The following is a 25,471-nucleotide window of genomic DNA, read 5'->3' as shown; positions in this document are numbered from 1 at the left end:
TTTTATGTGCCGAACCTTTCTGCTTGTGCGGTAATAAAACTTCAAATGCACTTGTGATGTTAGGCTGTATAAGGTGTTAACTTTGGTCAAAAATCTCCTGTTCTTTCATAAATCGATTTTTTTTTTCGATTATCGAAGACATTCTGACACGAAACCTTAGCAAGAACACTGCCAGATACATAGAGTTGTTCGATATATGAAAATGTACTCTTTGAACTTTGTATAGCTAAGATATTAGATGTAAACAAGTCAAGAAATGTATCCGATCCTTTCAATAGAATTCGTATACCAAAAAAGTAAACATAATTCATTCAAGGGCAAAGTGCCATATTTATTTATAGTGAAAATAAAGAAAGAAAACTGAGATCTGGTGACCATTACACTGAATTCATCTTTGGATAGCGTTGTATAAATTTACTAAAGCGTTTTTTTTTTTGTTTGTTTTTTTCAATTTTTTGGAGTTTATTGATAATAAATTTAATTCGAATAAAAAAGAATAAAATGTTGGAATTTGTTTTATTTTTATATCTTTTTATTAATATCCTTCGAAAAATATTTTTCGTTTAGAAAATAAAACGTTACAGGAAATGCGCTCGTATGTAATTTTTTTATATTCGATTTTTTTTTTGTTTTAATTTTTTTTATTTTTATTTTTTTAAATAATGGGATATCAAAACATACTTTTTAATTTATTATGCTAAATTACTATTCTATAGTTCCGCTTCCAGATAGCCGATACGAATTGTGTGTTTGATTTGCTGGGAGATTACGAGTTTCATTTAATGAAAACCTACGCATGCGCAAATGTCACGTGCATAAAACTCTTCCCATCCCCCCTACACACACACACACACATAATATAATATTTTAGGAAGTGTTAAGCCAACTTCCGCTATATTTGTGAAAGAAACAGTTTTATAATACCACGTAAACGCCATTTATGTCTTAGGAGGGAAATATACAAAAAGGTAATTTTGATTTTTTTTTTTTATATATTTCTTTTTAACTGATTTTTTTAAAAATTCAAACTGCCATGTGGTAGACTAAAACACATACTCTAAATCCTAAACTATTTTTTCTAAGGAGTTCATCCGTTTTATCACAGCCCAAACACCACTCGAGAATAAGAGTTAGTGAGTGCCAGGTGACAGTGATGTAATAGTGAAACTTGGCTTCTTTACACTAGAATTAAAAACGATCATGTTATAGTCTGACGGGAATTAGCCCCGCGATACTGTGCCCAACAGGCGTGTAGTTCTGGGAAATAAACTTTGTTTGAATTTTTGTTTAGTTGTTGTTTTTTTTTTTTTTGTTTTTTTTTTTTTTTTTGCACAGATAGGGAGTAAGGGAAACTTGACTTGTTGTAGCTAGACAGGTGTTTGTTGCGAAGGTTTTACAGAGAGGGGGTACAATAGATAGAAGCTTAGTCGAACACCTGTCGTGAAAATAACGATAGAGCACCGCCTCTTTGGATTTTATTGATAAATAGCTTAATTTTCATTTTAAAAAATTATTAATTAATCAAATCAATTTTTTTTAATAATTAGCTGTTTTTTGTATATATATTTCGAAGATATTTAAATAGTTTGAGCATGACTTATTTACTAACTAACGATTATAAAGAAATTATAAATTGATACTTTTCTGGTGTTTATTATTAAAATAAAAATTCCATCAATATACTAGAAAAAATAGTTGTGAATTTTCTTGTATTAATACCGATTAACAACTTTCGATAGGGATGCCATAATAAAATGGCGACTATCTATTTTATCATACATATATATTTCCACAGTTAAGGGACGTCGCAGCTCTCAAGAGCTATGAAAGCCACCAGACTGGAAGTCCAAGATTCGAGTTTCGCCCTCATCAGTTGAAGACGTCCCAACTCTGGATTTGAAACCCAATATTCGGGTTTCGAATTTTGAGTTTGGATGTCTTCAACTGATGAGGGTCCTGGATATGATATTAGACTATATCCGATGGTGAGGCCCCAGCTTCCGGGCTTTGGGGAGTGTGGAGCCACCCATTAATTGCCATTACTCTCATGTCCACTGATCCGGAGTGGTAGTACCTGTTAGGGTCCCAACAATGGGTTGAATAGAAACCGACTTGAAAACAACAAATATATTTTATTAAAAAGGTTTTCTTCAAAATCACTGGATTTGACATTAAATAACCTGAAAAGTGTTGATATGCCGTAAAACAAAATATAACCAACCAATCAACTGATGATCCCAAATAGTCTTGGATTTCTGATGTGTTGGCTTTCATGGCTCTTGTGAGCTACGACGTTGTCTGGACTGTTAAAATAATTCTGTCATCTCTCCCATTCTAATATATATATATCTTTAAAAAAATTTTGAAGAATGAGATATAGGTACATATTTTCTCGTGTTTTTCCTTATAAGGGAAATGGATTCCATATTGTTCATTGTTAAAGTGTTTTTATTCAATACGTCTGATTAAAGGCTGTTCTTGTGAAATTTTTCGAAGATATAGGGTTTGAATTTGTCCGAATAGTCTTGAAACAATTGTAACTAACAATGAAATACACTATTTGTTGCTATCAACTTATTCCTTGATGTCTTGATTTTGTTAAAACAAATAATATATATATATATATATATATATATATATATATAGAGAAAGAGAGAGAATTGATATGTAGTTTGCTTGAAGCATTGTGTGGGATAGGTATGTAGTAGGGAGTTAGAAGGCTATCACAATGCGAGGAATGAGATATAGTGGATGTTGATGAGAGAAGACGAAAACAAGGGGCGATTTACAAATCAATAAATATATACATATATGTCTATAAATAGAATAAATATATGCATATATAGACATATGTATGTACATATTGATTTGTAAATAGCCACTTGTTTTCATCTTCTCTTACCAACACCGACTATATCTCATTCCTCGCATTGTGATAGCCTTCTAAATCTAATATATATATAATAAACACGCACTCCTGTCTGTTGATTTATTTGTTCACAATATACGTCATATATTGTTTCAAGCTGGGAACGCCGGGTATATATATATATATATATATATATTTATGAACAAATGATCAATAAAACATGTCAAAAGACATCTTGAAAAAGAGTTAAAAACATATTTAATTTTAAAAACCCTTCACCGGACTTTCCATTCATGTGAAATCTTTCTATCATTTTTCTTTTACCTCCTATTCCCCTTACCTCACCCTTTTTTAACCAAGTAAGATCTGTGACTTACTTGTAGTTTCATTAAATACTTTTATATGCAAAATCCGATCCCGCATTTTGCTAATTCCTGCCCTCTGATGAGAAGGAGAGTGTTTCTTCGAAACTCCGCGGATTAAGGACTAACCACGTATCTTGTGCTTCCTTTTTTAAAATTAAATATGTTTTTAACTCTTTTTCAAGATGTCTTTTAACATGTTTTATTAATCATTTGTTCATATATATATATATATATATATATATATATATATATATATATATATATATATATATATATATATATATGTGTGTGTGTGAGAATGTGTGTGAGAGAGAGAACAAATCTCAACCTATATACTTAAAGAATTTTGGATCTACAAACTTGAAATTTGGTATGAAGGATATTCAGACATGTGGAAAACTTTATCATCTGTCTTCATCCGGAAAGAAGGGTTCCTAATGGGTAAAAATTAGCAAATTGGTACATGGGTGACCGTCGATTTTTATTTTTTTGTCAAGTGTTTCACGACTGCGCATGCGGGGTCGAGAAACATGACGGTTTCTTTACGTTAACAATAAGATTTTAGAAAACAATGTGCAAATGACGAGTCGAGCTGTTGTAATAGTTATCATACTTGACTCACTGCCTTAAGGTTTCGGTTTCGATCTCAGCTTAAGTTTTTATTATTATTACTACACTAACAAGAAGAAAAAAATACTCGTATGCACATGCTTCAGTTTCTGTAGTAATCAAAATATATGTATGCGTATTACTGGCAGGCTGCCCGGCGTTGTCCGGTCGTAAAATACGCATACATAACTGGTAGGTCGCCCGGCGTTGTCGGGTCGTAAAATACGCATACATAGCTAGTAGGTCGCCCGGCGTTGTCCGGTCGTAAAATACGCATACATAACTGGTAGGTCGCCCGGCGTTGTCCGGTCGTAAAATACGCATACATAACTGGTAGGTCGCCCGGCGTTGTCGGGTTGTAAAATACGCATACATATATTTTGATGAATGAATAATATATATATATATATATATATATATATATATATATATATATATATATAACTACTTCATTTACTCACATAAAATTAATATACGAAAGTATAAAGTTATGCGTAAACTTTACGTATTTACTTCAAAAGTGCTCAATACGTAGGTAGAGCTAGTTAGTTAGTTATAAAATATATATGGCGATTAAGCTACACTGAATATTCCGCGTTTCATCCACTCATAAGCCTGAAGAATCCTAGAGTGGATGAAACGCGGAATATTCAGTGTAGCTTAATCGCCATATATATTTTTATAACTAACTATATATATATTATTCATTCGCGGTAAATACGCCTAAGTATGATATTTTAATTTGTCCATATCTCGTACATATTATTATAGAGTCGCAATTCAAAAAGTAAAAAAAAAAGTAATTGGATGTCATCGGCTAGAATCGAAACTGAGACTGTAGCATTCAAAGCTGGTGACGTTACCACTTTAGCTAATGTGACACGCATATGAACTGATTAAAAAATAAAAGTAGAGATGAATGTACAAAATATGTAACGATTTTTTTTCAATTTGGACCCATTATCGACCCCTTAACAACTATTTTAATCGGCTTTTAAAAAAAGAACAGCCCGTCAAAAATCCAATCATTTGAGACCCCTCGCGCCGCTCTGCACCCTTTTAGTTTCGGATGAGATAATTTGAAAATATGGAGACAGACAATATTTTCTATATTAGATTATAAAGAATTAATTTGATCTACATGTTATAGTTTTTATGTCTAATTTTCATTAAAATCGCCCTTGACAAGGCATAAAGCCCCTTGATACTGCGAGCTAAAAAATACTTCAATCAGAAAGAAAAGCCAATAGTAAGTCTTAGTTGGGTTGAATCCAAACAGCAATTCTTCCTCTTTTGTCAGAAATGTGAAGAAAAATGACAAAACAAAGCGAAAGCTATAAAGTTGTCGAAAGTAAACTCAACGTTGACCATCTACTCTTCTTTTAAAGATCGTGTCAAGCTGGCCTAATAGTTATCGTACTTGACTTTAGGTTTTGGTTTCAATCTCAGCTCGAGTAGTTTTTTTTTTGTTTTTTTTTTACTTACAACAAATGAACTGTTTAGAAAACACATTAGCATGCACATGTCTCAATTTCTGTATGAATAAAAATATAATATTTATGCGTATTTTATGATTGGACAACGCCGAGCGGCTAGCTAATCTATAATATGAAGCTGGACGTCTGTGTGTATGTCTGGTCACGAATAGGCTCCTATATGGTTGACTATTATAGAAAACTGATCACATATAATGATAGAAGATGTATTGGGACACAGGAATGGGTATGTTTGATCTGGCATAATGATGATTCATTAAAATTGTGGGGTCTGTTTGTATTTTTAATAGAATTTTAAATTAAAAAAAAATCACCGCCATATTTTTTTTTTTGTATCGATTGATGAACAATTAAATATTTTTTAAAGGCTTTTCGAATCCCTTGAAAAAATTTTGTCTAAAGATTTGGGATGATTTGTTATAAGATAATGCAAAAATATAACATGAGTACCTGAATTTCAAATAAAAAAAAATGTAGTAGACAGGCAGGCTCGAACCCGTGACGCAAAGTCGAGAAAGAAAGTAGAGGTGTATGTAAGGGTGTTGGTAGAGCAAAAGAAAAAAAAAAGAAAAATAAAGTAAGCAGGCTCGAACCCTTAACGCGCCAGAGGAAAAAGAGGTGAAAAAAAACAAAACAAACAAAAAAAACAACACAATCTTATCGATGTGCCTACCGTGGTTGTGACGTCACGGATGGTCGAAATAATGCCTTTTATGCGACGTCGTGGCCGCGAGGGTTGAATGACTTGCGAAAAAAAAAGCCAACCCTCCCTGTAGAAAACTACCCAGTTGAGGATGAAGAAATTAATGTATTTGGCCAATTTTTCGATATTTATCGTCCGAAGGGTCAGGTTTCAAAATGATACCGATCTCGTGAAAATCTGCCGCCTCTGTCGAAAGTTTTAGGCAACCATACAAACAGGTGAGATTTATATCAATATAAGATTATGTAGATTTCCCATTGCGAAATTCAAAAATCCAAAATTTAACGTTAATTTTTAAGAAACTACAGAAAGCTTTACAAGACAAAATAAATTCATAATTCGTAATTTTGGAAAAGCTGGAGGTGACAACTATTTGTAAATACAAAACTGTTTTAGCGCGCACTGCCTTCCGTACAGTAAAAAAAATAACGCGTAACAAAAAAACTGCCGAAAGAAATTATCGTATTTTTACCAAAATGTGAAGTTATTTATCAATTTTTTTTTCTTTTTTTGGTATCGATTCTCCAAAAGATTTCCTATATAATAGTATGTTGGCAATATTGGGCCACTAAAAGAAAATTATTAATTTATTTTTCAACGATTTAAAAATAGTGTTTTTCATAAAAAATAATGAATATATATATATATTTGCTAATCTGAAAAATAATTGTTACTAACATATTCAACGAATGTCAAAACAAAACGATGAAAAATTAAACACATTAAAAATTCGGATTTTTAACCTTTAGATCTGATATGGGCGCAGTTTTTGTTCTGTTTGTTTTATTTAAAATACTATATATTTTGTTCAGTTTCGGCTGATTATTTTAAGCATATTTGTAACCACAAATAAAAAAGTGAGTTGTAAGCTATATATATATATATATATATATATATATATATATATATATATATATATATATATATATATATATATAATAGACAACCCGTGACCCGTTGGGTCACTCAGTGTTGAGAAATTATCGCAACATTTAATAAATCCAATAAACGTGATTGATACGACTGCTGGTTGTTGACCCATTATATATATATATATATATATATATATATATATATATATATATATATATATATATATATATATATATATATATGTTTTTGTTTAACAAAGTTATAAAAACAAATATTTCTTATATGGCTAAAGCTACTGATATATTATTTTTAACATGATTCTAGGCATATACTCAAAAAGCATATTTAAAAAAAAAAATCTGGAGTGAAAAATGCCATTGATGGATTGTTGGGGTAGTTGAATAGTTTTTGTGAATAAAGTTAACTACCTGCACTGCAAGTAGTAGGCCTGTTGGCTTGTTAAGCCTTATAGGAGGGATGCTATTTCATAATGAATAGACGTTCATTTTGTTTTAATAATAATAATAATAATAATAATAAAAATTTGTGCACTCATGTTACCGTGCTATTTTAAAAAAAATAGAATTTAAGTTAAATTCAAGTACCACGATATCTTTTTGGTAAATTTTAACTTTGTTTCTACCTTAACATATTCCTTTAAAATTAAGACTTCAGGTTTTCGCCCGGGTATGCTTAAAAAAAACATGCGCGCTTGCGCGTACGACAATAGCCACCATAAAAAAAAATCGGAAAACTACTTATTTGCGCAAAATTTATTCGTTTTCAGCATACCCGAAATTCTATAAAAGTCATTTTAAATGAAAATGTAAAGATGGATACCAAGAAGAAAAAAGAAAAAACTACTCTTAACTTGTTTGGAAGAACAGAACAGGTAGAAAACATCCTCCCATGTTAAGAATGGCTTTCAAAATGACGTTATTTCAGCACGGTAAAAAAAAAAACTATCCCGGTGGATAGAAGAGTAACTTATTTCGCTTTTCAATTTTTTTGTAACCACGTTTTCTTTTTGTCTATGCTTATGTTTTTTGATGCAAAACCGTCAGAAATAAACCCAAATAAAATGTTTAAATCTCCCTTCCAACAGTCTCCTTTAAAAAGAATTTAGAGTGCCCCTTTTGGGGAGCTGAACCCCCCCCCTTCCCCCACTAAAAACAGACGTTGTGTTTAACTGCCCTTATGGAGAGGCAAGTAAATAGGAACAGTAAAGTTTACAAATAAAGTAAATAAATAAATAAAACTCAACGGAAAGATACGCCATATTTGCACATGGCATGATTTTCGTTTGTTTATATAAACAGCAAGCCGGTGAAGTTTACTTTTTTCTTTCCTCTCCACTTTTCCTTTCTTTCAAATATGTCTTTTCAAGTTTGGTCCGTAGTAGGGAAAATACATGTCAACCAGTAGTAGTAATAGTAGGATAAGGAAGAGGAGCCGTAGTAGTAGTAGTAGTAGTAGTAGTAGTTGTAAAGAGGAGAAGTAATAGTAGTAGCAAGAAGAAGAGGCATAGTAGTAGTAGTAGTAGTAGTGGAGGAGGATAGTGCGCAAGCAAACAAGCAAACAACCAAGAACGACAGTTTTAGTATTATATATATATATATATATATATATATATATATATATATATATATCGATTATGAAAAAAATACACCATTATAAGGTTTGTTTTTCACTTAATAATCGGTTAAAATTTCGTATTGATTGGATAGTTACTTGATTTTTGGTAGATTTTTAAGTAAAAAATTACTCCTCTTCTTCCGTTTTGGCCGTGCCTAGAAAACTTGATACTTGAAAGTTAGAGAACTATTATATTACACGCATTGCTCTTTATCTGTCTGTTCCAGTTTTTATTTGAAACTACTGATCCGATCGGTGATAATCAGGCTTTAGTAGGGTGTATTCCAATTCCAGCCGTAGCTGTTCATTTGAAATCATGAAAATTGGCCAGTATCTCATAAACTTTATAGCAATAACATACTGAATTTTCAAGAGTCTAAGACAATTGTGACTGCCTGTACGAAAAGTCTGGAAACTTATTTAAGGCACCTCTCACACACACACACACACACACACACATATACACACACACATACGCACACACACACACACATATATATATATATATATATATATATATATAGTGAGGAGCTGAATGATCATACTAAGGAGCATTGGGGGAGCAGCCCAGCAGACGCTCCTTAGCATGGTCATTCAGCTGCATGAAATCAGAGCGGCCAGGCCAGATTGAATAACAACCTCTTAGAACCCTTCCTCATCGCCAATGGCGTGAAACAGAGATGCGTCCTGGCACCGACTCTGATCAGCATCTTCTTCAGTATGATGTTCAAGCAGGCGGCCGAAGATCTTGACGATGACGACGCTGTTTACATTCGCTATCGCCTCGACGGCAGTCTGTTCAACCTCACAAAACTACAAGCCCACACAAAGACTCTTGAGCAACTGATTCGTGACCTCCTCTTTGCTGATGACGCTGCCCTTGTTGCCCACAGCCTTGCAGCGCCTCGCATTCTGATTCGGAGAGGCTGCCTAACTTTTCAGACTAGAGGTTAGCTCCAAAAAGACAGAAGTCCTCCACCAGCCCGCTCCTCGGGTAGTGTACCGTCCTCCCTGAATCACCATTGGTGAGACTAAACTGAAGACCGTTCATCAAGTTACCTACTTGGAGTGTACCATCACATCAGATACCAAGCTCGACAGGGAAATTAACAACAAACTGGCCAAGGCAAAAAGGGTCTGGAAAAACAAACACTTGTAGAAGAGCACAAAAGTCGTAGACAACTTACTGTCACCAATTACGAATTCTCGAGAGTTTCCATCATCGCTGTCTTCGCACTATCCTCAACGTCCAATCGAGTGATTATGTCACCAATGTTGAGGTCATCAAGCAGGCGGAGATCACCATCATCGAGGCCATGCTGCTGAAGTCGCAGTTACGCTGAGCTGGGAACATCTCCAGAATGAAGGATCATCGCCTGCCCAAGATAGCCCTATATGGCTAACTGTCTACTGGCCGCCATGACAGAGGGGCACCGAAGAAAAGATATAAAGACTCTTAAGAAGTCCCTCTATGACTGCCACATCGACTACCACTAGTGGTCTACTCTCGCTGCTTACTGTGACACCTGGCGACGCACTGTCCACCAGGCTGTCACCTCCTTTGAGGTCTCCCGCACGGAGAATCTACAGAAGAAACACTGTAGGAGGAAGATTTGGGAAGCCTCAGCAGCCGTACGCGACGTGACTTTTGACTGCAACCAAACCTAATTGTCCTGAGTCGGGCTCGTCAGCCACAAACGTGCCTGCAGTCAATGTGGACATCCCCCCCCTCATAGGATCTTTGTTCACGAAGTCAAGCCAAGAATTATATATATGGCTCCTTCAGTCTATGGATACCCACAGAGGGGTGCCTTCGCGTGAAATTTTTGGTGCAGAGGGTGTGCAACAGCCAACCACACCTCTCTTGAGTCGACATTGTTAAATACCAGTGGCAAGTGAGATGTATGTACAGGACGACTAGAAACAAATGCCGAGATAAGCGGAGAGCACATACAGCGCCTAGAATTCCCAAATAGTCACCCATCTGGTACTAACCAGACTAAACTTCGGTGATCTGACAAGATCATATATATGTGGGGGGGGTCCACTTTTTATTAAAAACTACTGGTCCGATCTCGCTGAAAATAACCAATCAGGCATCCGTTCAATGCAGTTATAGATCAATTAATACAAAAGTGAGCACAGTTTTAACCATATTCAACCATCAATTTTACATAAAGCACTCATTTTAAGTCAACGGGGTATAACTTTTGCCAGTTTTAACGACCTGAAGTCTAAGCTATATAAATATTTAAAAAGATTTTTATCGGTAGATAATTTTATAACACTTTTGAATAACACCAAACGTAGTGCCATTATTAATTGCCGTTGCCGAGGGTTTAGTTTTTTCTTTCTATAGTTTAAGCATAAACCATTAAAAAGAAAATTCCAAAAAGAAAACCAAAATTCACTTCTAAAGTACATTTCTCCTAAGCTCTAATTGTATGTTTAACAAACATAAATTAGATAAAAGGGATAAATAAGGGGTGGGGTGGAAAAAAAATCCTATCGAGACGTCTTTCAGCCAACGCTTTACAAGATTAACGTAAACATCGGATGAGAAAACATCCCTACCACTCAATGTAAATGTGAAGCTGACTACGTGGGTCATACCATTCAACGTTTGGGGGTGAGAATTTCCCAACATGTCCCCCCTTCGACAGGCAGGAAAAAAAAAAAAAAAAGGCCAACATTCGGGCGGCGTTTACCAGCTCATAAGTCGGCCATTGGTGAACATTTATTACAGTGCCAAATCTGCACTGACGGATACACTGATGAAACTTTCTCGGTTTTAAACAGAGTGCGCTCGAGATTTCACTTAAAAAATTAGAGGCAGTATCCATTAAGTTGCGCCAACCATCTGTGTAAGCAAAGAGTATACATATAATTTAGAACTTATGGGTATTCGCTGAGATTGTTTCTTTTGTTTTCTCCTATTCCCTATACAATTTTTTTAAACCCCTCGCTATTAATTTATGGTCTTTTGACCACGTTTTTAAACGATGTTTTATCCCCCGTTGCCAACATTAATCTTGAAAAGCGTTGGCTGAAAGACGTCTCGATAGGTTTTTTTCTGCCCCACCCCTTATTTATCCCTTTTATCCAATTTATGCTTGTTAAACTTAGAATTAGAACTTAGGAAAAATATACTTTAGAAGTGTATTTGAAATTTTCTTTTTAATGGTTTATGTTTAAACTAGAGAAAGAAAAAAAAACCCTCAGCAATTAATAATGGCACTACGTTCAGTGTTATAAATATTTAACTATCAAATATGTTTTTAAATCAAAATCTAATAGCGTAAATTAAAGTTTAACATTGAAAAGTCTTATTTCTTGTTTCGCTAATATTCGTAATTTCCTTTTCCACTTCCACGCAAGATATACACTTCATAACCAGTGTCATCCTTTATGCATTCGTCACGTTATCAATATCTCCGAATATCGATATTTTTTGTTGGGGAGGGGAGGTGTTATTTATGAAATGCTCTCAGCAGATATTTTGTGGGTGCAAATACGAATACACGGGATTTGTAAAATTAAAAAAATGTTATTTATTTTTTAATAGTTGATAGAAAACGAAAAGATGTTATGCCAAGCAAAAAGTTCGGATGTTTAATATAAAGGATTTTTCATACTTTCCACAAGGCAAAACGGTAAAATTGTCGCCCTAGAAAAGACGACATGATTCCATTTCTGTTTGATGAAAACCGTTTGTTTGTTGTTGTAGACCATCTACTAGTTGGCCAGTTGTGCACAAATCTCAGCAGCAGTAGAAGCCTTCTATGTCTGAATGTGACACAGTGTTCAACGAGCAAGATTGGAGATGCGCCGCTGTACAACTCATGCTCTCTACCGACCAAAGTTATAACAGGACCACTGCCAGCACCCTCAAAATGCAAATCCGGATAACAGGGACGAGCACAAGGTGATGAAACCAAAGTTTCCGCCCACGGTTATAGTCTTTGGTGTTGTTTCAAGTGAGGGCCACATCATGCCACCTCACATCTTCAAAGTTGGCTTGAAAGTCAATACCAAAGTGTACCTGGATGTCATGAAGAGTGTGGTGATCCCTGGTGCAATTAGGTGGCTGCCGGAAAACCATGAGTGTGGTAGTAGGACTCGGTGCTGGCCCACAAGTGCAAAGAAACTCAGGCTTAGCTTTAGGAATGTTATGACTTTGTACCCTTCTATTACTGCCCCCTTCTCTCCCGACCTGAACCCGCTGGATTACGTCTTGTCATACGTCGAGAACATCACCAACATACCTCCCATAACACAAAAGCCAGTCTAATCGCCGTCATCCACCGAGCCCCCGCCAGCGCTTGTGGAAAAGACATACTCCCAGTTCCGGACCCGTATTAGTTGGTTGGTTGGTTGGTTGTTTTGTTTTACGGCATATCAAGTTATTTAATGCCGAATCCAAAGATTTTGAAGAAAATTCTTTTAATAGAATATATTTGTTGTTTTCACGTCGGTTTCTATTTAACCCATAGTTGGGACCCTAACAGGTACTACCACTCCGGGTCAGAGTGGACCTGGGAGCAATGGCAATTAATGGGTGGCTCCACACTCCCCAAAGTCCGCAAGCTGGGGCCTCGCCATCGGATATAGTTCCAGGTCATATCCAGGACCAAGGACCTGTGGCGCAGCGGTTAGAATACTAGGAAGAATCACTGATGTAAGTGATATTCTCTTGAAGGTTGAAGACTCAAGTTTCAATGTGTGCAAATTGCTCAGGACATCTATCCAATCATGGCTGATGGAACAAGATCATGCTCTCCTGTGAAATAAATAAAGGATTCCATTTAAAATTCCGTCCAAATTCCCGAGTTTTCAATTCTGTGGTTTAATAAATTGTGGGATCTTTAAAATTAAGGATAGCTAATTTCTCATTAAGACATAAACTTTGTGGATCGTCTGAGTTCCTACATGTGTTCGCTTGCCGTACTGTTTTATACTTGACTAGTGAGAACTTCCACTTTCCCTGAGCTTTCAGTAGTATTCGCTAATGCTATTTTTATTTGGCATTTTTTGTTTTTGAATGTACTTCTGTGGTTGTAATATAAATGCATGACTATTGGCTGCAATAAATATATGTGGGAATAACAAAGAATCTGATTGGCTAACTACCAAACTCAGCACCACATGGATAAATAAAAGCTTGAAGTGACATCGATTCCATGCAATGGAAAAATCTGTGTAGCTTAAAGATATATTTTCAAAACTCACTAACAAGCTCTACTCACGTATTGAGCACTGTTGAAGTATGTACATATATGACTGTCGTTTGGGTGGTCGGGGTTCGATCCTGGCTTGAGGTAGTTGCTTGTCTAGCCACACTGATGGGCTCTGAAACAGCAAAACAGTACTGTATATTGATGACTATAATGCTCCCTATCTTGGGTTGAGCATATTGGGAAGGGATATACAAACTGCCATTAGCGTATTAAGCGATGCTCTTTGTGTAAACAAATTGAACTTAGGTGTTTGGACGATGTGAAAACATTGTTAATTCACTACCTGACATAGCAGTAGTCAAATAGCGTAATGGTTAGGAATGCTGGTGTCATTTGGGCGGTCGAGTTTCGATCCTGTCTCGAAAGTTGCTTGTCTAGCCACACTGATGAGCTATGTCACATGTACTGTATTTGGATGAAATAATATATATATATATATATATATATATATATATATATATATATATATATATATATATATATATATATATATTACTTCTGTCTTGGACTTAAAAGGAGCAGATTTAGGAATGGTTGGTTCAACCGATATCTTTATGCCTTCGTACATTGCCCTGATGTTTCCCATGTCTCATACCTGTTTACTTGTGTTGCAATCGTAATCATTTACGCATTTTCTCATTGTAGTGTTCACTTGATTCCTTTTAGACCTCAAAGTTGACAATGTTGCATCATTTGCCTGATTTTTGTGGGCCTGTAAGTCATTACACTTTGCCTCAATGATGGGAGCCAGCTTCTCTGAGTCGGCTTCATACTAGTCATTCGCATTGCCTCCTCTCTTTTTTTTTTTTCATAAGCAGCAATTGCTGCAGTATATGCAGTGGCGGCTCGTGCCTGATATTAGTGGGGGTGCTGCTTCAAAAATTTTACGTATTTTTTTAATATCGTGTAAAAGAAATTCGAATATATAAATAAATATTTAATCAAATAATAAACAAACATTCAAATAAATATTCAAATATATAACAAAGACAAATAATCAATCAGAATAATAAAAATAATATATACATTTATTCCTTCTAAACTTTTCAGATTAAATAAAAGATTGCGTTTTTTTTTGTTTTTTTTGCAAACAAATGAAAAACATTTTCAAAAATAACTTATTTTTTTAATAAAAACAAAAAAGAAAAACTTTGAAATTTACTTGCCTCCCTACGAATGTTAATTTAGGAGTTTACTATTTGAAAATAGCGTTTTATTTAATAACAGTTTTATTTACAAAATTTATTTTTAAAAATGTATTTATAACAAAACGTATTTGTAAATAAAATACAAAAAATTTTTTTTACATTTTGATATAGTGAGCAAACAAACAAAAATATTTAAAGATACAAAATTTTATTTAGAAATTTTTTAACAACTTGCATTTTATATGAAAAGAACAAACAGACTTGGCTATTTACTGACCTTCCCATGCCGGTAAAGATCGACATAAAGTGGAGATGTATTATAAGAAAATAGGATGCCATATATAAGCATTATAAAACATCGAATTTTAATGTAGCTTTCTCCCCAAAGAAAACAAAAAATTAAAATTGTCTCAGTCCAGAAGAATTTCTAATTTCTTTTTTTTAATGCGTATTATCTGCCCCATCTACTAACAAATTCAATGTAAAGTTTAAAAATGCATAATTATAAAAACTGTTTTTTTTTTATTTACAAACACATTTTAATAATAATAATAATAATAATAATAATAATAATAATAATAATAATAATAATAATAATAATAAAACTTGTGCAAAAAAATCCATTTTTCAAAGCGTAAAACTTCTAACATTGTCCTCGTTGGAGGCAAATAAATGCTAAAAAAAATTTTATATCTAAAACATACAAGTTAAAAAGATTTCTAACTAAAATGTATTTTCAACATAAACTGTTTCTTCGTTTGTTTGCTTCTAGGAAAAAATGTAAACAGTTTTTTTTTTTTTGTAAAGTTTAGTTGTTGCAAAATAAATAACATTTAAAACTAATTAAAACAAACAAACAAAAAGGCAGGTAGATGGAAAAGTAATTTTATTTTATGGTAAGATTTATTTATTGTATATTTGATCTTGGTCGCTTGTTAGCTTCACTGCTAAATCCCTGAATACTTTTAATAATAAAAAAAACAGTTTCTACATATTATATATTCCCGTCTGCTACCGAATTAGATCGCAACGCTAAAAGTGTGCGTATTTAAAAAAGAAAAGAAAAGAAAAAGCACAATATTTTATATACAAGAACACGTTAATTTAAGATTTTTTTTTCCTTTTTTTTTTTTTCAATAACAATCTTATCATATCTATACAGGCGCACACTCTAAGCAAACAACGAATTTCACGACGCGGAACTGCGACAAGCGACAGTTCCTCAAGCGGCTTTCATCGGCTGCCTAAAGCGTCTAAAGTGCGCATGCGTACAAGAGAATTTCATTAAGAATATGTAACTGTGAATTTCACAGCTCCAAGCAAGTTTTATTTTTGTTTTTGTATGAATTTGGAGATACCGACATTGAACTTAATGATTTTATAATGTACACATAGAAATAAATAAATAAATAAATAAATAATAATAATAATAATAATAATAATAATAATAATAATAATAATAATAATAATAATAATAATAAAAATAAAAAAAAAACAAAAAAAAAACAAGCGTACTATTTTTAATTTTATTATTAATATTGTGTAGAAATAACTTGGGGGTGTTGCAGTCCCACAGCTCCATGCACGAGCCGCCACTGAGTATATGTGACTGTTTTGAGTTTATTTCTTTTGAATGTACACTGTGAGACGAGTGCACATGCAATCCAGTCTGAATCTTTGGTTTATCTGCATTTTTCGTGCTGTAACATTTCTTTGGCTGGAGTTTGCTTTTGCAGCGCATGAAAGAATGATTGGTGTCACTATCAGTGCTGTGATAAGTTCTGGTGATTGTGAAGCCCGGGAGAAAGCTGGTGCCAATGCTTTGACCTCGGGTGTCTCTGTGACATTAGATTGCGTTTCTTGGTGGAAAATGTGTTGGAGACACAGAGTTCATGAAAAGTGCACAGTTCTAGCAACCTCTGACCGTTTTTCTTGCATGTGATTAACATGATATTATCCCATTGACTACTGAACACTCATTAACCCTTATCCTCGAGTTGATAAGTGATGACTGTAATGTCTTAAACAATAAAGGGAGATAACTTCTGGTGTCACAGGAGTTACGGACCCTGGTGACATCCGGGGATAGTCAGTTTGTATATTTACCAATCACGATTTTGAGTGTTCGTTTTCCTCTCTCTCTTTCTCTCTCTCTCTCTCTCTCTCTCTTTCTCTCTCTCTCTCCTTAATCGCTATCCATCTCTCAACCTCACGACAGTAATAATCGATATTTAGCAAGTATCGATTACTTACTACACCGATCATCACAGGGACTCCTTTGTAAAAAAAAATTCCTTTGCCGATTCTACTAAGGCAGATTGTCCACTCTTCATTATCGTTACCAATCCACATTGAATCACTAGAATGATAATGTTCTCGTGTCTGTCGAACCTTTGAATGAATGAGTCTAGCTTGTAATAAAATGCATCTTTGGTTTCCTCAGAAACTGTAAGTGTTGGCGCATCTATGCAGCGGAGGATGATTGGGCCATCTTTAGTTTTACACAGTTGCTGTGTGAGCCAGATGTATTTTGTCCAATAGTGTGTTTTGTATAGCAAAACCAACACCATTGCGTCTTGTTTTTTCTTCCTCCTTCTCGTTCCAAAAGAATGTGTAGTCGAGCTCCTTGATAGTCTCTGAGTTGGCAAGACGTGGTTCCTGCATAGGAATGATGTCGACCTGAAGACATGACAGCTCATTATTTATGGATTGAATATTTTGGATGTGGTTTGATAAGCCAGAAAACATATTTCTGATATTCCAGTGTATGTGTAGATTTCTTAATAGTCTTGGGTGCACATTTTACTGTCGGAGTGAACCTAAGCCATACGCGTCCTGTAGAGCAGATGGCCAATACCGAGACAACACCTTACTGGCCAAGTGTTGCTCAGCTTCAGGCAAAAGGCAGCGCTATCCAATAAAGTTGGATAACTTCTCTCACCACCAGGTACGACTCATGATCTATGCAATATTTTCTTCTCTTAGAAAACCTCACCCAAACAGTTGCACACGTTTCTTTTCTTTCCTGATGAAGAGATTTCATTCTTGAAAATTTGGGATATCAGCATCTGTCATTCTGTATAATACATTATGTTGGATAACCTCTCTCACCGCCAGGTATGACTCATGATCTATGCTAATTGAGCTGTGACTTCACCTGTAACTGCCGTTCCTGTATAGATTTTTACACCACAATGTAACAAGTGTCTTCTCCAGTGTTCAAGCCTGGACAAATTTAAGGAGAAACTGAGTTGTCCAATCATCAGAATCCCCATCTCGGTCTTGCTGGTGCTGCCCAGAGGAATGAAAGAACCAGGTTGTCTGTAGCAATTATCAGAACAGTGTCAAGTGTTAAGTACAGCTCTTTTCTGCCTTTGAGACTGCACTCCAAATTTTCTGCAAGGGTCTCTCCCTTAGCCTTTCTCAGAGAGGGGTGTAACCACAAGGCAGCAGAGGTTTTATTTCGGAATTTTTCTTTTCTTAGAAAACCTCACCTGGACAGTTGCACACGTTTCTTTTCTTTCCTGATGAAAGAGATTTTATTCTTGAAAATTTGGGATATCAACATCTATCATTCTGCATGATACATTATGTTGGTACATAAATATATTATCATTGAAAATTATTGAAATTCCTTCAATATTGTCATCATTTTTTATAAATTAACTTGTGTCTACATTGTTTCCCAAAAGCGGCATTGTAATAGCCTTCAAACACAACTTTTTTTTTCTTTTTTAATTTCAGATATTGCATTCAGCTTGTAAAATGTCCCCTAACTTTACTGTGGAAGAGCGGGAAGTATTTCATAGCGTGACTACAAATGACCTACCAAGACTGCGCAAAACCATGGATCTTCTCTCTCTGACCCAACGAAGACGAATCGTCTCGACCAAGATAGAAAAGAAGAGCTTTGTGTATCATGCTAGCAAGCTTGGTTTTGGGGAGATAATCAAATATTTGGTGGTTGAATGTGGGGCTGACGTGAACTGTGGTAATGCGACACAATTGGGTAACTATATTCCCCTGTTTGCTGCTATAGATCGAGTGGATCTGGATACGGTACAAACCCTCGTGAAGTTGGGAGCAGATATTCACTGGTTGGACCTGACTGGTATTAACCCTATCACCTACGCATGTATGTCTCGCAATCCGATTATAGTCAAGTATCTAAAGCTGAACGGAGCTGATATCAATTGTTCTATGAATATGAAGTTATGTGCTGAGAATTTTGATTACTGTAAGTTATCGGCCGACGTAGGTGCTGACCTCGATTTTGAAAATGATGAAGGGCGCACTGCACTGATATATGCCGCTGGTTATGGTCGACATAACATTGTTAATTTTCTTTTAAGTCATAAAGTTGACCGATACAAAAGAGATAAATCTGGTTTGAACGCCTTGTGTAATGCCATCCTGAATGATCAATCGCTGATGATTAAACAGCTGCTTACTTTCGCTTATTCAATCAGTGACTACATTGCTGCACTGGAATTATGTGGTGCTAATTTGCTCCTGTTTGATGGGTACGTCACAGTCGGCCTGGATTATTGGAAGACAGCTGTTTGCTATCGTAGCCAAAGTGAAAATGGTTTTGGGGACAAAATACCACCTCGTTATTTAGATGCACCATTTACGTGTGGTGAATTGCGGTCAGAAAATAGCATCGATAGTTTAGCTGCAAACAAAAAACAGAGAGTCTTACAAGTCTTGCTTGTATACCTTCGTGTTCTTTCCTCTGAACACCCGACAACTCACGACGCGTTTTCCTACGTGTCTGTGGCAACCGAAATAAAAAATGATTTTAACTTAGCAATGGCTCTAAACGAACACCTTTATCGGATGTACACAGGTGAAACTTGTCCTTTTCTCAGCGCAGCCGAAAAAGCCATTGCCAATACAGTTGCCATATTCAAAATGAACGCTGACCAGCTCGACTTTTCTGACGCCAGCATGATAACACCTCACTTCGACAAGGCATTTGATTTCATTAAAACCCATGTTTGGTCGGAACTTAAAGAAGGGCATTTCAAGACTTTTAAACGAGACCGTTACGGTGTTTTCTTGTCGACGATTCTCGAGTTTGTTGGCGTCATACTGAACTTTAGACTGGGCTCCAATGAAGAACGGAAATTTCAATACCAGATAAAGACAATTGGTAGTGCTTTCTTTGATCGCTATCCAACTTCTCTGTTGCATGTCGCAGTTCAAATGGCGATTCCTGATTCGGTCTTGTCTTATATACTAGACTGTGGTGTCGAGGTGAATTTCCAAGACGAATTTAAGTGCACACCTCTCCATCTTGCACTGGAAAAAGAATTTGCCTCATCGCGTTCTCAAATACACTTGCTGATCAAGGCCGGCAGCCGCCTTGATGTTGTAAACGATTTTGATATGATGCCCTTAAATAAACTGCGATCAATTGGAATCACAGTTGACCATTTATACAACTCTAATTTGCAATGTATTAACTCGAGGGCTATACGGAGAAATCAAATTGAAACTTCATGACAAAGTTATCTGAATCACATGTATCTGCCTTCTCAGTTATCTGAATCACATCGGAGACTCTATAAGACATCGTTAGTTGATCTTAAGCAATGTTTCATCTTTAAAAGATTTTATGTTAAATTTTTCAGGTTTTGACACCAAAGATAAAATTTTATTCGATTTAAAATAACGTTATATATCCAATTCAGTTCAATACATTGACACATTGCAAGCGCAGGCCTTGTACCAATGAAATTACTACAATTTTATTGATTCATTATAAATACCGTTGAAAAACTCTTTTATACCTCCTCCCTTATTTTCTGTTTTCCTGGGTGTACCAACAGAGAGAAATTTAAATGTAATGTGAACAAACATCTTACTGTATACCTACCAAATTAGGATGATCCCTATCAATTTAACAGCATAAATAACCTCAACAAATTCAGCTAGCACAAAATCCCACCCCTTCACTATTGAAGTTTCCTGATAAAACGTTCTACTCTAATAGCTTCTTTTCACTTGTCTGTTTCCCCTGTTATACCTTACATCGAGAAATTTAAATGTAATGTGAACAAGCGCAACTCCCTACTTAGGATGCTCCCCGTGAATCTAGCATATAATCCAAGAAACTGTACCATTTCCACATGATATGCCTTCATAGACTGTTGAAAATCAAGTGTCAAGACAACATTCATAGGTTTTAGCCCGATCAAAGCTCTCGTCAGTATGCGTCATGTTACAGAAATGCCAAGCTCGTAAGGCAGGTCACATATGCCGCATGTAAGTTTCATAGCTCGCCAAAATAACTCCTTTATGATAAGCAGTTCAAAGGAAAAAGAACCATAGGAGGACAGCGGAAACGGCTCAAGGACAATCTGAAGGTCTTCATCAAACAGTTTGGTTTATATTCTAATTCATGGAAAAAAAACTAACCCAACACAGATGTTCTTGGCGTGCTGCAAGCCGTAAAGGGGCTACAATTGCTGAATCCATACGCATTGAAGAACGCAAGTGGAAACATACCATTAGAAAGGACGGATCAGTCAATCCCTCTGCCACAGAATTATCCCACAGATGTCAAACATGCAGGAATACTTCAGAGCTCGAATCGGTCTAACAAGCCATCTCTGAACCCACAGAACAATTGCATAGAACAATTGCATGATCACGGTCATCTTTGCAAGCGATCATCATCATCATTGTTATCGTCGTCGTCATCATCAGTGTCTAATCACAATCGCCCCTTACGTATTGGCTTAGGTAAATTGTGGTGAGAATGTACTTTGATTTAAAAGCAATAAGATTAAAAAAAAATAAATCCATAGCATTGGAAGAAGATGTTCATATTTCAACAATAGTTAGACTAGCCGAGAAAATAACGTTAAAAACCCAGCATCTACATACATGCAATGCTTGTGTGAGTTTTAGTAACAGTCAGGGATTGGAATATGAGAAAGAGCAAATACGTAGCGGATTTGTTAGCAATGTTAGCGGAATTTCAGTGGTTAATGCGGTGGTAAAAATTGACAAGTCTAGTAAGTTTCCGTTGCTCGTAATGAATAACACCAATCAAACAGTCACTTTAAAAAGGGGTTGTAAGATAGCTAAGTGTAGTGCGGCTGGGAGCATTACTGAGATTACCATGCCAGATAAACAAAAAAATAATAATCTCTGATGAAAACATGAAAGGAATAAAGATACCTGAAGAATTCAAGTTACAGATCGATAGATTGCTAAAGCAGAGTAGAAATTTGTTCATTACGGAGGATAAGGACTTGAGCTGAATTGATACAGCAGAGATGTGTATTGATACAGGAACACATAAGCCCATACGTAAATGCCCGTATCGAACACTGCTAAAGCAAAAGAAAATGGTAACTTCAGTGGTAGATGAAATGATGCTGGATGGAGTAATAGAAAGATCGAACGAATGGAGTTTCCCTATCGCATTATTAAAAAAGAAAGATGGTAGAAAGAGATTTTGTGTAGACTTTAGAGCATTGAATAAAGTCACAAATAAGTATGTCCGAGCATGACCAGTTATTGACGACATAATAGCCTTGCTTGAGTCAGCAAAATACTTCTTGAAATTAGGTTTAAAATCAGGTAACTGGTAGGCTAAACAGAATACGAACGATAAAGAGAAAACAGCGTTAACCCGACACCAAGGATTATTTAACTATAACGTGATGCCATTCAAACTCGTGAACACTTCCAAGGTCTTCCAGCAATTAATGTCCATAGTTTTACACGGACAAGATGAGTTTGCGTATTTGGATCACATTCTAATATTTTTCAATACATGTAATATAGTTATTATTATTAGACAAAAGTACCACTTGTGCGCGTATGTTACGTGAGTTCTTATTAGTAAAGATATGAGTCTTAGTGAGAGTTCTTGTCTTATTACATATGATGTTGTATCTTAGAGAGAGTGTTTGTTCATGTTATTATTCTTATATATTATATGTTCATTCCTTAGACGCGTAGAAGAAGAAAGCTTTTAGAATGATGAGATAGTGTTCACTGTTCAGACATTGTGTAGACATGATGTAGATTCACATTGTGGATATGAGATGTCGAGACGTGTATATAATGACATTTTATAACACAAATATATAATACAATTTTCACTTTACCTTTTTGTAAGAATCACAAACACAAAGATGAGCTTTATCACAAAACACATGATGAATTTATTTCTTCACGACCGGCGGTGGTTTCCATCATCAAGAATTCAAAGCTTCACATTTTAGTTTCAAAGTGACGTCTCGCTTCCTAGACGTTCGAATTACAAACTCCAGACTCTCTCTGAGTTTCTCACTGACCGTCTCTAACTAACTATCACTTCCTATATTGAGAAATCCATGCATGTCCGGCCACGTGACTAAAATTCACGTGCCCTCAACATGCGTGGACTTGCACGTTTTTCCGACATTATGATTTCCCAATAACCTATTTTTTCTTTGATGTTTTTACAAAGGAATTCAACCTACATATCTAATTTATTTAACCCATATTTTATTATCCACATTCTTTTAACAATTGAATAGTTTATTTATTATTTATTTCATCCGAATTAACAATTTACTGGACATTCCATTTAAACCTATTGTTCTTTAAAACTTATGTCCAGGGTTCGATTTCTGCTTTCTCTCATTTTATTTTCATTTTAACTAATCTCTCTATTTTTATACTTATATGAAAAGGGGACAGCCCTTATCATGTAACATACGAAGGAAAACCATTTAAAACACATAGAAAAGGTATTAGGTAGTTTATGCAAGCACAACCTCAGGTTAAAAGCCACAAAGTGTGAGTTAGAAAAGAAACGTAGTATCTGCGGTTAAAGGTTATTGAGACGGGTATTCAGCTAGACCTGAACAAAGTCAAATCTATAAAATCGATTTTGATTTCAACCATTGTGAGACAAGTGAAGGCTTTCGTCAGTATGATTTCATACTTTCTCCGATTTATAAACAATTTATCCAATATCACTGAGCCATTAGTCCAGCTGACGAGGATGTATGCGCGTTTTCAAACAAAGCTCACAGACGTACTAATACTGGCATATTCCGATCCTGATAAGGACTACAGACTGCATACAGATGCCTCCGATCATTAACTTGGGGCATATTTATCTCAAATGGTCTATGATCAGAGGTAGAAACAAGATAGAAAGGCGAATCTATTTTTTATCTCGTAAGCTGAGTAACACCCAGACGAAATGGTCAATGATAGAAAAGGAAGCATGTGCGATACAATATGCCCTTAATAAACTAAACCATTACTTGCATAGTGTAACGTTCAATATCTTTACAGATCATAGACCCCTAGAATAACTTGTTGAACTCACTGATACAGAGTGGACTTTAAGTATTGCTGGTTATAATTGCACTATGCAATACATGAAAGGTAAAGATAGTGTTTGTGTGAATCTCTTTGTTACAGGAAAAGGGCTGTCCCCTTTCCATGTGAATAAGAAGAACATTAGAGAAGTGAAAATAAGATTAGGATAAGCCGAGACTCGAACCTTGTAAGCAAGTTTTAGAAATAGAATGTTAGGAAATAAGGCTATTGTTAATTCTGAATATTAAATATGTCAGTAAAAGAATGAACAACGAAAATTAAAAATATATTAAAAAAATATAGGTTAGGTTAAAAAATAGGTTAGGAGAGGATTCTTTGTTTGCAGACAAACATACATAGCCACATAAATTAGTCACGTTTGAAAAACACACTTCTGACGTCATAGACAAAGGATGATTCTTCATATAGTTCTATGGGTTCGAATTTCAGAGTCAGTCGGGGGTCAGCCAGAGAGAGAGTTGAGAGTCAGTCAGTTGGCAGTCAGTGGTCAGCTGACCCTTTGGAAGCGAAGGGTAGAAGATTAACCATGTGTTTTTGTAACTGTTGTCATTGGTCATCTTTCAACACCCAAAAGGTAATGTGTTAATCATTTTGTAATGAACATTGTGTAACCCTTACAAGATTATGTATCTCCCCTCCTCTGTGTTAAGAACGTGTATGCATCTCCAGTCAGTATCTATATGAAGTCCCAAGCATCCCAGAACAAAACTGTATATGTAATATATAAATGTAATATGTATAAATGTAATATGTATAAATGTAATATGTATAAATGTAATGTATATGAATGTACTATATATAAATTTAATATTTATAAATTTAATATATATAAATGTAATATTTATAAATGTAATATTTATAAATGTAATATATATAAATGTAATATATATAAATGTAATATTTATAAATGTAATATTTATAAATGTAATATTTATAAATGTAATATATATAAATGTAATATATATAAATGTAATATATATAAATGTAATATTTATAAATGTAATATTTATGAATGTAATATTTATAAATGTAATATGTATAAATGTAATATTTATAAATGTAATATTTATAAATGTAATATTTATAAATGTAATATTTATAAATGTAATATATATAAATGTAATATATATAGATGTAATATATATAAATGTAATATATATAAATGTAATATTTATA

The 25,471-nt window shown here is 34.8% G+C and overlaps 1 protein-coding gene across 1 annotated transcript; it reads left to right on the top strand.

Annotated features, from left to right (window-relative positions):
- The first annotated feature begins 909 nt into the window (after positions 1–909).
- LOC145254580 (protein fem-1 homolog C-like) lies at positions 910–21,912 on the top strand. Its single transcript, XM_080113188.1, has 2 exons — positions 910–968; positions 18,680–21,912. Exon 2 carries the CDS (start codon positions 18,701–18,703, stop codon positions 20,441–20,443), a length of 1,743 nt encoding a protein of 580 aa, XP_079969314.1. The 5' UTR covers positions 910–968; positions 18,680–18,700; the 3' UTR covers positions 20,444–21,912.
- Positions 21,913–25,471: the final 3,559 nt, after the last annotated feature.

This window comes from Euprymna scolopes, chromosome 30 (genome assembly GCF_053919585.1).
Source record: "Euprymna scolopes isolate OS-2025 chromosome 30, ASM5391958v1, whole genome shotgun sequence".
Taxonomy (NCBI): domain Eukaryota; kingdom Metazoa; phylum Mollusca; class Cephalopoda; order Sepiida; family Sepiolidae; genus Euprymna; species Euprymna scolopes.
The sequence above is the reverse complement of the archived record's forward strand: the minus strand, read 5'-3'. Positions and strand labels throughout refer to the sequence as shown.